Source organism: Nilaparvata lugens, chromosome 7 (assembly GCF_014356525.2).
Source record: "Nilaparvata lugens isolate BPH chromosome 7, ASM1435652v1, whole genome shotgun sequence".
Lineage (NCBI taxonomy): Eukaryota > Metazoa > Arthropoda > Insecta > Hemiptera > Delphacidae > Nilaparvata > Nilaparvata lugens.
This window is the reverse complement of record NC_052510.1, coordinates 22,824,528-22,837,036: the sequence shown is the minus strand read 5'-3', so window position 1 is coordinate 22,837,036 and position 12,509 is coordinate 22,824,528. Positions and strand designations below refer to the sequence as shown.

Below are 12,509 nucleotides of genomic sequence, written 5' to 3'. Positions count from 1 at the left end.
GTGGAGGAAGAAGATTTCATGGTCACGCCAAGAAAAATATGAATAATAGGTTTACTAATTTCATAATCATTCAATGACATCATCAGTATCAGCCTACAATAGTGGAAAACGAACAATATTATAACTGCTCAGAACTGTTTTTGGAGATTATGTGCTTCTAAATTCAATTTTGAGGAAAATTGTTCATTTTTTGCGGAAGAACATTGCACTATTCATCGAATTGTAGAGAAAGGACTTTAGGATCAAGTGTTGGAGAAGGAGAGAATTAATTTTGTAGAGGTGGGAGAGAGTGAATGTTAATAGTGATGAATGAATGAACGAGTGAAAAAGAGAGAATTGGCTTCGACTGTGTTCTATACCGTTCATGCAACCAGCCACTTCTTCCGCAAACACAGGACCTCGGCAAGTGTGGAACTAGTTTGGGTTAGTCTGCTTGAGAATAACAGCTATGTAAGTCATTAGTACAGCCGGCAAGTGGTTGCTCGATATTTGAATATGTCCATGTTATACCGGACGATTACATAAAGAGGAATTCCGTAGGTAAACTTGGTCCGAAGTGAGGATATTATGTGGTTGCTGGACTAGAACACTACTTGTTGACGCCTGTGTGAGCCATTGAAGGTAGGCCTAGAGCAGGTGTTAATGAGAGACCGGTCAATGATTTGGCAGTAAAGGTTGCAAGTATTCATGTAAAATGGTATGAACCGTATGGGCCGTATTCATGCACGATACCGTACTAAAGTCTAGACCAGAACACTCTACTTCACTTGCCAAAGCCATCTATAGTGCGATAAGGTATAAGGAAGATCAATGATTTTTTCTGGAAATGGTGGTGCGACAGCCATGGAAACATAAGAAGCTGTATTAATCAATTCAGTGTTCATAAAATGGGATTAAGTTGAGTTTGACAGACGCTGTATATGATTTTTGTATCAATCAATCAATAAACAATCCTTTGTACTTGTTGCTGAGCAACATTTAGAACTCATAAGGTCTTCATTGCTTGGTTTGTTATAGGCAACAAAAATCAAATTCAGCTGAGATCAGTATAATATTAATGTTTTATTTAATACCCAATTACCAAAGCATTGATAAACTTTTTGTCTTGATTATTGAAGTCACATAAGTATCATCAGTAAGGAACTCTTGAAAAGTAAGTCAATTTGGTTGACATTTTCCAACTGAGAACAGAATGAGGAAAAATTAAGTATAAATAATTGTGATTGTCTATGCTATTGTGAAAAGAATTTATAATGGGAGGAATGAGATACTGCTGTACATAAGGGTACCAAAAAGGACATGATAGTCATTGGTTTGTAAGTAGTATCTATTTTCTAAGATTATTTTATACTATACATTCAGACAATTTTGAGTTTTTCAAAAATAACAGAATATTATCTAATTTGTTCATTTCTGACAATGAACTGAAACATTTATTTTTTATAAATCCCATGCTTGTATTTTAGCAAGAACTCAAGGAACACTGAACAATATAGAAATTTCCAATTTATGATAGTCAATCAATATTAATCAATTAGATTGAACAAGTTACATTGAATTCCAAGACTTCTGGTAATAGTAAATTGAGATGAATTGTTCAGTGGATTGTGGATATGATACTGAAAACTGAATTGTCGTCTGGAACAATGGGCTAAACATATATTATTTCTTTTGATAAATACTCAAGGCTGAACACGAATAATAATTTGAATAAGATACATGGATTAAACAATACACATTTGCTGTCATAATCTGATTTACATGATATTGATGATGACTCATCGCATACTTTTGGGTGCGGTGATAAGTTGGACCGAGTGTCTCGGAATTGCCAAGGACATCCAGTCTCACCATCTGAATCCGCTATGCACTTTTCATTACCGAGTTTTATTCCTGAACGAAATAGGTCACAATCACAAATTTCTACTTAATTTAGAATAAAGGATGACTGTACGCGATATCTAATAGAAAAGACGCAGACTAATAGGGAAATAAGAAATGAGAATCAATAATATCTTGCAAATCAGTTATATCATCTAATGAATCAAGTATTCCAAGTGAAGTTAAATTTCAGTCAAAACTTTTAACCTGAATGATAAATTTAATAAATTTAATCCAACAATTTGACCAAGTCATGCTCCAAGCATCACACTAGCCTGCTGGTGTTGTTATTACTTGATAATATCATAAAGAAAGACTACACAAGCAAATTCCTGAATGTTTATTCAATGGTAACGTGCCAGGATGATTTCTACGAAGTATGAATGACATAATGCCGTACTCATAGTCTAAACCTCTACACAAAATATGTAGAAACTCAGTATGAGTGTGAACGACGCCAATATAGTTCAATATGTACTTCACAAAAAAATAATATAAACTAACAATAAAATAATTCTCTGAATTCACGTAAATCACAACTCCTCTGTTGAATTGATTTATCCCACTTATCGATCATAAAGACTCAATTTTAAGAGATGCTCTTGGAATAAGTGTGAGAGTTCTGATAATCTAACCATCTCTACAACTTTTTTGACAAATATGGTACTTACATTATAGTCCAGGAATGAATTTGCGCAAAACTTAACTAAACTCTTATTAATTTATTGTCAGGGAAAAGTCTCTGAGAAAAATTAAAAAACAACATTCATGATAGGTAGTTTAAATGTGTGAATAAATAAACTTTCTTCAGATCAGATATTTCAAGGAACAATATCATTTAAAAAAAGCCGATTGTAACAGAATAACAACGGATGCAGTGATATTGGTGAATTTCACCTTTGTAGAGATTGGCAAACGTGTAGTGTAGCGCGTGCATGTATGTTGATGTGTAGAGGTGGATGTTCTTCAGCACAAATATCATCTTCAATGCTCCTCAATATTATTGCAACAGATTTTGTCGTGAATCACGATTAGAAGAATATCAAACGTATATTGTTGCGGTTTGACTCAGCCTTGAACTATATTTCTGTGCAGAAAGTTTGATTCAGCTCCACGAACAACAACCAACCAACCAACGGATCGTGGAGACATTTTTGTCGAGAAAATAATTATGTCTTAAAAATGAAAATGAAGATTGTAAATAATCCATGAATGAATAAGTATAGAAAGATCGGCAAGTCACGCCCTCCCTAGTAACGGTAATTTTCATAACTCTTGATGTTGCAAAAGCTCTTACTGTTTGTTTTACACAATTCTACTTGTATACTTTATTAGACATTAATCTGATTTGTGGAATTCGTTGGTGAATGATGGCAAATGATATCTTGTGATGTGTATGCTTCAAGCGATCAATCAAAACTAGTCTCATTGTACTTGAAAGTTATGTGAAAGAGGTGAGTAGCAAGAAACACTCATTAAGTATGGGGAACGTCATAATCAACACTCTACAGAGACGAATCTACAAGCAAGAAAAATTTTAAGATTTCTGAAATGGGATTTCAACTATATTTGTTTTATATAGGCCCCAGTGGGTTTAGTATTTAAAGATCTATTTGTACAAAATACGAATTTTCGTAGATCTACTTGCTCGTTGTTACAAGTAGACCTGACCTACTTGACGACTAGGAGGGGATCATAATAATAATATTGTTGTCAAATTAATATAATTTTTATGAATGGGTCCAAGTATCGTGGATTTCTGTTCGTGAAATTCAATTGAAATTGCTTCCCAATTGAATAGTATATTAACTAATTACCAACACACACACAATTTTTCGAATAATCCTAGTATTCAAAAGTGCACTTTTCTCTTCATATTCCAGTAATAACCAAAATGCGATTTCTCCTTCTTTTTTCGGAACCAAATAGGGTAGCAAAAGTTGAAATTAGAATTCAGAATATTGAAACAAGATGGTATAAAATCTCAAGTAGAACTTAAAATTTCTGGAAAATTACTAAACAGTGTGCCTTATTGATAAATCTTCAGTGAAGAAAAGTAAGCCTACGAAAAAAACACTTTCAAGTTCTCCGACGACCACCGACCACCCAAGGTGGAGATTCTTGTTCGTATCTCGTGGAATTGTTCGTATCTTGATGAATCTCGTTGGAGATTCATCCTCCGAAATGAAATTCAGAAATTTTCTCTGATAAAAGAAGTATAACAAGACTAGTAGGATAGAAGAAACATATACTATATTTGCATATGTGGCAAGTAATAAGTCAGTAGTGACTTGCGAACGATACAATACAATAGCAAGGGCAATAGATAGAGCGCGATACTACGGTGCTGCATGTTGCCTTGAACTCTCAGACCTTAGCATTTCCTTCCCTTCAACCCACAAGTTCAGTCTGCCATGTAAAAGCATACAGCGGTCAGCACTGAATCATTGTGCTTTCAACATCTATCGATTAGAATATTTATTTCGTCTCTTAGCACTTTTGCAAACCTATAAATTCATTCATTTTGAACCTGGAGTTTCGTTAGTTCTGGTTTGTTTGCGATAACAACACGCAAAATCAGGTTTCGCATTTAGATGTGACGAAATTTTCATAAATTAGAATTAATGTGTTCAAGTGCTATGTGCCAATGAGTTTGATTATATCGGTTAAAACGTATTAGGTGTGACCCTGCTTAACTTTCATACACGGATATACGAATATTTCGTAAAAGGCTTATCAAAGCTACAACTATTTGATATATTTGATGTCACATAGTACAATAATCGTGAATTTCTATGAGATAAAATTTGTAGTTTCTTTATTATAGTCCAGTCAACGAAAGATTATAGAGGGAAAAGTATGGAACACAATTTTCAACTCCACAAATCTTTTAAGGATAGTAAGAGGATTGACATATCAAAAGTCCTCACCCCTACCCCCTGTGCTAAAGGGGTGGGGGTGGTTTGAAAGTATCATTTTTCATTTTTCGCTTCTATCTCGGAAACTAAGCATCTTATGAACATTTTTGTTCTGTGCAAACTTGAAGCTTACAAAATAACCAACAAGTTTTATCCTCTACATTTTCTTCATATCTCTCATAGTTTCTGAGATATCCGCTCTTGAAGGTGAAATATTTTTCGAAAAACACTTCTGCCTTCAATTTTTTCATCTTTTCGGCCTTATAATTTTTGAGCGATTGATGAAAAAAATCTGTGCTGATTATGAGCATCAAATTATCTTCAATTTTATGTAGTTTTTCACTATTTTACGCACTTCCCTACGACTGTTGCAGCGGTTTCAGTGTTGAGAGTGAAATTTTCTGTTCAGCAACAATAGATCAGTTGACAATGAAATTTGGAGGGAATGTTTGGAACACAATTTTCGACTATGCAGCTTTGTTGACACAAGTTTGGAGGTGAGCATATCAAAAATCCCAACCCCTAAATCATGTGCTGAATGGATGAGGGTGGTTCGAAAGTTGCATTTTCCACTTATTACTTACATGCTTATATCTTGGAAACAATGTGTTCTATTGACATAATCAACTCCATAAAAATGAAGCTTAATAAATTTTCTACAAGTTTTGTTCGATAGAGGTTTTCGATAAATATGATACTTTTTTGAGATATTTATGTTCTAAAGAGATGCATTTTCGAAAAACAACTTATTCTCCCATTTTTTCGCTCTTTCAAGTCTTATAACTTTTCAACAATTGATGGAACAAGAATGTGCTAATAACAAGATGGTGGAGCATTAAATTATCTTTCATTTCATGTATAATTCGACCATTTAACGCATTCCCATACAACTGTTGCAGCAGTTTTAGTTTTGAGTGTCAAATCTCAAGTTTTACAACAAGTGAATTTCTTCGAATATCACTATTCTGTCATCATAAATTGGCAGTGTGCTTCAGTATGAACATTCATATTGAATACCTATTGGAACATAAACACATAGGGGGTGTTTCTAAACTTCCTACCAAACAAAGAATCTCAAAACTGAAACTGCTGCAACAGTCGTATGGGAATGCGTTAAATGGTCGAATTATACATGAAATGGAAGATAATTTAATGCTCTACAATCTCGTGATTAGCACATCCTTGTTTCATCAATTGCTAAAACTTGTTGGTAATTCTTTGAGCCTTAATTTTGCACAGAACACAAATGTTCATTAGATGCATAGTTTCCAAGATAGAAGCGAAAAATGAAAAAATGGTACTTTCAAACCACCCCCACCCCTTTAGCACAGGGAATAGGGGTGAGGACTTTTGATATGGTAATCCTCTCACTATCCTCAAAAGAGGTGTGGAGTTGAAAATTGTTTTCCAAACTTTTCTCTCTATGCTTTTATTTAAGCATTCGTTGCCTGGACTATCAGGAGTATAGAAGATTTGATCACATGTAGACAGAATAATATAGTTTACATCATTTTTATTTCCCATTTGGACGAACTATTTTTTTTTTTTTGAGATTTGATTCAGAATGAGATTGATAGATATCAAGTAGTTCGACAAATATATGATGCCTTTCATCGTTATTAAATTATTATTTTATTATAACAATCATAGTCTTGTGAATAATATTTTCATCCTCCATATTCGATTATTATAATAGGTTCAATATCACAAACTATTTTTATATAGTCTATAGTTCATAAAATAGTATCATAGTACCCTTTTTTAGAATTAATAAAAAATAATAGATTAAAAACACAAATTAAAAATACTAGTTTCGATGTTCCACATCATCTTCAGGTATTAAAAATCCTCTTTCTAATCTATTATTCTATATTAATTTCAAAAAAGTGTACTATAATACTATTTTATAAATGAAAATAAGTAGCCCTGAATACATACATTTTCAGCTTATAAGTCGAGTGAGGAACATATTAATAATGTGTGAATTAATTTCATCAACAATCAACAACTCAATTTTCACTTCACAAACGAGTGTTCACACTTTCAGACATACAATCCCATTCTAGAGGTCAATGAAAAGAGATTTGACCAATTGTACAGAGCTGATTGAATCAGAGCGATTGACTAAGGCGATGTTTCAATTATTGTTGGCTGGCAATTCATTTCAGAGGTTTAATGATTGAGTACTTTTGTTGAAGGTTCATTACATTGTGGGTGGGGTCATTGAACGATCCAGTCTCCTTTCATCAGCTAGACCTGGGTAGTCACTTCGGACAAATGCATGCATTCGTCACTCTCACTCTTTGTACGGGAGAAGGAATGAAGACGAAGATAAATTTAATTTGTATTGAATATCAATACTTTTTCACTATTAATTTCAAACTTGAATTTTAAAATACTCATAAATTGGAACTATTATAACTACACCTTTTCCAACTGTATTTGAGAAAGTATCAATAAATTGAGAATAGTGAATTTTATTTGAGAAAGTATAATTTCAATTTGAGAACATACGATTTGAAATCGAGAAGTTGTCAGTTGTAATATTGGGAAATGCTTTTAAAAAACCAGTACTTCCAGTACTTATATTTTCATAGCTGTACTCATATAAAATAATATGATAATATATTTAATATTTCAATAAAATGTTTAGTTTTTGAATAAAACATAGTTTTCAAGCCCCAATATCCATTGAAGAATTGCGAAGAGTGAATGTCTTGATCAAGAGATTCAATTGATTGATGATAGAGTTAAATTGTGCCGTAAACATAGAGAATTTGATCTTCATCGAGTGCAATGTTTCACAAAATTTTTGGAGACAAAAGTCGCGTTGCCAATACATACATAGGGATAATTCTCATTAATCATTCGTAAACAGTACAGGGGAAATACTTTCACCATTGAAAATATTAATTTCCCCCATGCAAAGCCTATGATAGTAATTGGAATACTGTGTACGTAGTACAGTATCCTTTCGGCAGTAGCTGCCTAATTTTGACCTTACTTCAACCTTATTTCAAAAACCGGAGCTGGAGAACTCGTTCATGAACTATTGCACTGATTTTGAAATCCCCAGCTTGTGAATTAGAGCTTCATAGATTACTCCGTAATGGATGAATGAGTCAGAATCAAAATTTTGAGACAGACAGCTCTGCTGAAATCATATGTCAAGGCGTAAGGCATTCTAGGTACATTGGCTAGTCGCACGCGACGTGACGTGTCATGACGTGAAGTGACATGAGTCTACTATACGAATGACTACACTATACAGAGTGGGTGAAAAGTCCGAGAACGGCTTAATATCTCATACACGAAGGTAATTTGACGATGGTGTGATTGGGGATCCCACTAAAATTGAAAATACTACTTTACTATGACTTCAAAAATCTCGTTCGCCATCTTGGATCAGCCATATTGAATGCAACTTTGTTTTTTTAAATAGGAAGGTGGTCATGTGATACATGATTTCGATACGGAATTTCAAGAAAAAATGAATGACGAAAACCGCATATCGATATCTCAAACCGTTTCGAAGATATTCACATTATTAATCAATACTATTCAAAGCAAAAAGGGAAGAAAAAAGTATGAGAACGGCTCAGTATCTGATAAAAAAATGTGATTTTAAGGTGATGAAACCTGTCAAAAGTAACCGTCGAATGAACCCACATGCAAACCCACTAATGGACAACGACTCGAGGATCTAGTCACCAGTAAGAACTCGCTACGCTTGTTTAAAGATAATGGATTAAATAAGACAGCCTATGGAATACTGTCTTTCAAGAATAAGCCACCAATATTGTTATAACGAATAAAAATATTTCCTGATAGAGACTTCTCAAGACGACAAATCACGCGATTTAACAATAATTATTATTGTATTATCTTGAAACTTGTCAAGGGTATCACAATAAACTGTGAATCCGTTTTTCGTCAATAAAATAGTGGTTATGACGGTCGAATGCATGGCTATTTTGTTTCGAATAGATTATGTAAATGAATAACCCCTGACCTGAATACTACTATCGTCAGACGATAACAGCACTCAAAAATTCATTCTGGTTTAATATCCATAGAGTACAATTATGATGGATGGGAAATTATATACTACTGAATATCCCTTTTCTCAAAATTGTGGTATTATTGGTGGAATCGGTAATAAAAAGGACACGGTTTCGGCAATTCACATTCTAAAAACTCCTCTATTCACTCTTCAAAATATTAAAAAACAGCAATCCTAAAAATAAATAATGTATAAAAGTAAAGTATAAGCGTCTAAGTAACTGTCAATAATAATATAGGTGTTTAGTACAATGTAGTTCTCAACGCAAATAAGAACAAAAATATATTTTACTGGACTTGATTTCCCCTGAATCAAATAATTATGTATGTCTGAGATAAAATAAAAATTTCATCCAGTTCCCTCTTATATTATATGACGCCATGTTCAAACTCATGTTTAAACTAATAATAGTGGTAGCACTTTAAAGAAAAGGCCTACTCATAATCTACATGTATTGAAAATTATTAACAAGAGTAATTGATAATAATTATATCAAATTGGACTATCCATTTGTCCAATTCTGTAGTCTACTAGAACGAGTATTCTTGTGAATAGAATTATTATAGTGGGGGAATGGAATTAGAATCAGACAGTGTATCTCCCAACTCCAAACACATTTTATTGAAACCAGCTTATCTTATCAAAAGACTAACTTCTTCGCGGTTATCAAAGTTCCTACAATAAGAAATGAATGAAACTCGATCAAGTAGTTCAATTCTTGTTTACAGTTTTGGCAACACTGTTTAACTGCTGCGGCCCGTCTAATGTTAATCATTGTCACTAGTTTCAGTCGAGACAATGGCGGCGCGTATATTTGTCATCAGTTGTGGCTGTCGTCATTTTCAAAAGCGCGCCGGTTTTTACAAAATTAATTCCGAATTCGGTTTTCGTTTTGGAAAACAACGCGGATTCCGTACATGTGCGGCGGACTTGAAAATAGTTCAGTTTTGCTTGTCGGATATCGGTGAAGGAATACGCGAAGTGAAAGTGAAGGATTGGCACGTGAAAATCGACGATAAGGTGGCTCAGTTCGATAAAATCTGCGATGTGGAGAGTGATAAGGCCACTGTTGAAATCACCAGTCGGTATGATGGGGTTATCACCAAGCTGTACCACGAAATAGACGATACTGCTAAAGTTGGGGAGCCCTTGGTTGACATAGAAATAGCGGACGATGTTAAATCTCCAATAAGTGAAAACAAAACACCAGAGAGCATTAGTAAAAGTGATGAGGAACCAACGAAAAAAATTGTCGAAGTAAGTCGAGAAAATGTGGAGGACAATGACGATGATTATTTGAAACAAATTCTAGCAAACAAATCATTAGCAACTCCAGCGGTACGTAGGATAGCTTCCGAGAACAAAATCAAACTCAATGAAATAAAAGCCACAGGAAAAAATAACAGAGTTTTAAAGGAGGACATTCTAGCACATTTGCAGAAAATCAAGTCACCCTCAATCAGTGAAACATCCACGGAGCCATGTGTGGTGAAACCTATAACAGGTATGACAAGGACTATGGTTAAAACCATGACAAAATCTAACGATATTCCAGTGTTCCATTTTAGTGACGAAATTGATGTCACGAAAATTGTAGAGTTGAGGAGTAGGATACACGAGTTAATTGGAGTGAAGTTCACATATCTTCCGTTTATCATGAAAGCGTTATCGAAAGGGTTGTTAGAGTACCCAATTTTGAATACTTCCATTGACGATAAATGTGAGAATATTGCGTTCAAATCGTTCCATAACATCGGTATAGCTGTGGATACTCCCAATGGTTTGGTGGTGCCCAATGTGAAGAACGTTGAAAAACTTTCAATTCAACAAATTTCCCAGAACGTTCAACGACTTCAAGAGTTGGGTAAAAGTGGAAAGCTTAGTGTTAAGGATCTTACCGGAGGGACAATTAGTATTTCAAATATTGGAGCTATAGGTGGTGTTAGTGGAGTGCCGTTAATACTACCACCAGAAGTAGCCATTATTTCGGTAGGGAGGATTCAGAAGTTACCGCGGTTCGACGAGAATGATAACGTTATCAAGACGCATATGATCAACTTCACATGGACGGCTGATCATCGTATAGTTGATGGTGCCACTGTGGCCAGGTGCTCACAGCTCATCAAGAAGTACCTTGAAAATCCTGAGCTCATCATGATGGACTTGTGAGTCGATTCAATTGAATTTAGGTCATCATAAATGCTCACAACTCTGGAGTACCTCATGAACTCTGAACTATTCATAATGAACTTTTAATTTGTGAGTAGAAAAAAATTCATAATTATTCATAAAATTTCGCGACTGGAAGAAACTGTTCATAAATGATAATTGAAAGCAATAAGAATTGTCATAGCATTACAACAATGATCAATATCGTAATAACTAAAGTGAAAATTAGATTCTGGAATCTGTAAATACACGAACTCAATAATATATTACACATCTTGATATGATGGAAAATGTTGATAATTGAAATTAAATTATTTCGAAAAAATGTTTAGTCCCATTCTCCCTGACATACTGGGTATCTGTGTAGCTCAAGAATACGACTTGAATGGGGTATAAGGGTTTAAATTATAATGATCGCCATGAATGAAAATATTGACATCAATTAACAATAAAGAGGAAGCATTCAAATATTTAGTTATAGAATATTCATAATCAACATCATTAATAACACGTAGGCATACTTCTATTCAGACCTTAGCATAATAATGCTCAATAGAACTCAACCAAAATATTCAAGAATATAACAATTGCTTCTCAACGAACAGTTTTGAGAACTGCAATAATCTGAGGTAGAATAGAGTGGATCTTATCTTGTTGGGTCTTTAACCTCAGTCACAAAATATTATAAGATTACAGGAGCGTTTAAGTTCAAGGTTATTGTACACTTTTTCAGTGATGAAAGTCCGCTAGAATTTTCTGAAATGTCACTAGATTTCTAGCAGTCCAACTCGCTTGTTGGTTCAATTAATTGTTTATATAGATTGAAAAGTATTGTTGAGTACAATAGGAAAAATACTGAGCAAGTCAATTCAACAAGTCTTGAAATATTTAGGTTCAGTTGTGTACGCCTATCAAAATAAATCGCGCTTTAATGACGTCATTCAACAGAACTAATGAACGAATTGATGACGATGACATCACTTTATCACGGTTGAATTTGATAGACGTACTTAATTGAAGAAAATTCCTCTGTATGAGAATAGAAGGAAAAATAAATTTAATAGAACGTAATTTCATGTACGATTAGGATTTTGCACGATGACTGATAACGTTCTTCTCAATCTGAGTTATCATTATTATTTTCTTATTTTGATCATCTATATGATAAGAGAGAGAAGGGTTGTGTTTGTTCGTATCGAAAGATTCAAAACATGTCAACTTGTGGATTGCATACCGGAAAAAAGAGAATGATTTATAACTCCAAATTTTGCACATACATTCTAAAAATATCAATCTCGTGCACCTCGAAGCCCAAATTTCAATTTTCCTTCAATTTTTCAGAATTAATGTCTAAATTCTATTCATGGAACAGGAAATAATATTGAAATGTCCATAACATAAAATCTAGAGAGAGAGAGTAACTTTTCGGAGCAATTGTTAATTTTGTCAGGTTGGCAGTAAGTTGAGGATGGTTTCTA

General features: G+C 33.9%; 1 protein-coding gene across 1 annotated transcript; it reads left to right on the top strand.

The window, feature by feature from the left end:
- Positions 1-9,660: 9,660 nt before the first annotated feature.
- LOC111054267 (lipoamide acyltransferase component of branched-chain alpha-keto acid dehydrogenase complex, mitochondrial) lies at positions 9,661-11,031 on the top strand. The gene has a single exon (XM_022341255.2). It carries the CDS (start codon positions 9,661-9,663, stop codon positions 11,029-11,031), a length of 1,371 nt encoding a protein of 456 aa, XP_022196947.1.
- The last annotated feature ends 1,478 nt before the right edge of the window (positions 11,032-12,509 follow it).

Coding starts and splice junctions, on each gene's coding strand:
- LOC111054267 (XM_022341255.2), top strand. CDS start 9,661: ATGGCGGCGCGTATATTTGTCATCAGTTGTGGCTGTCGTCATTTTCAA.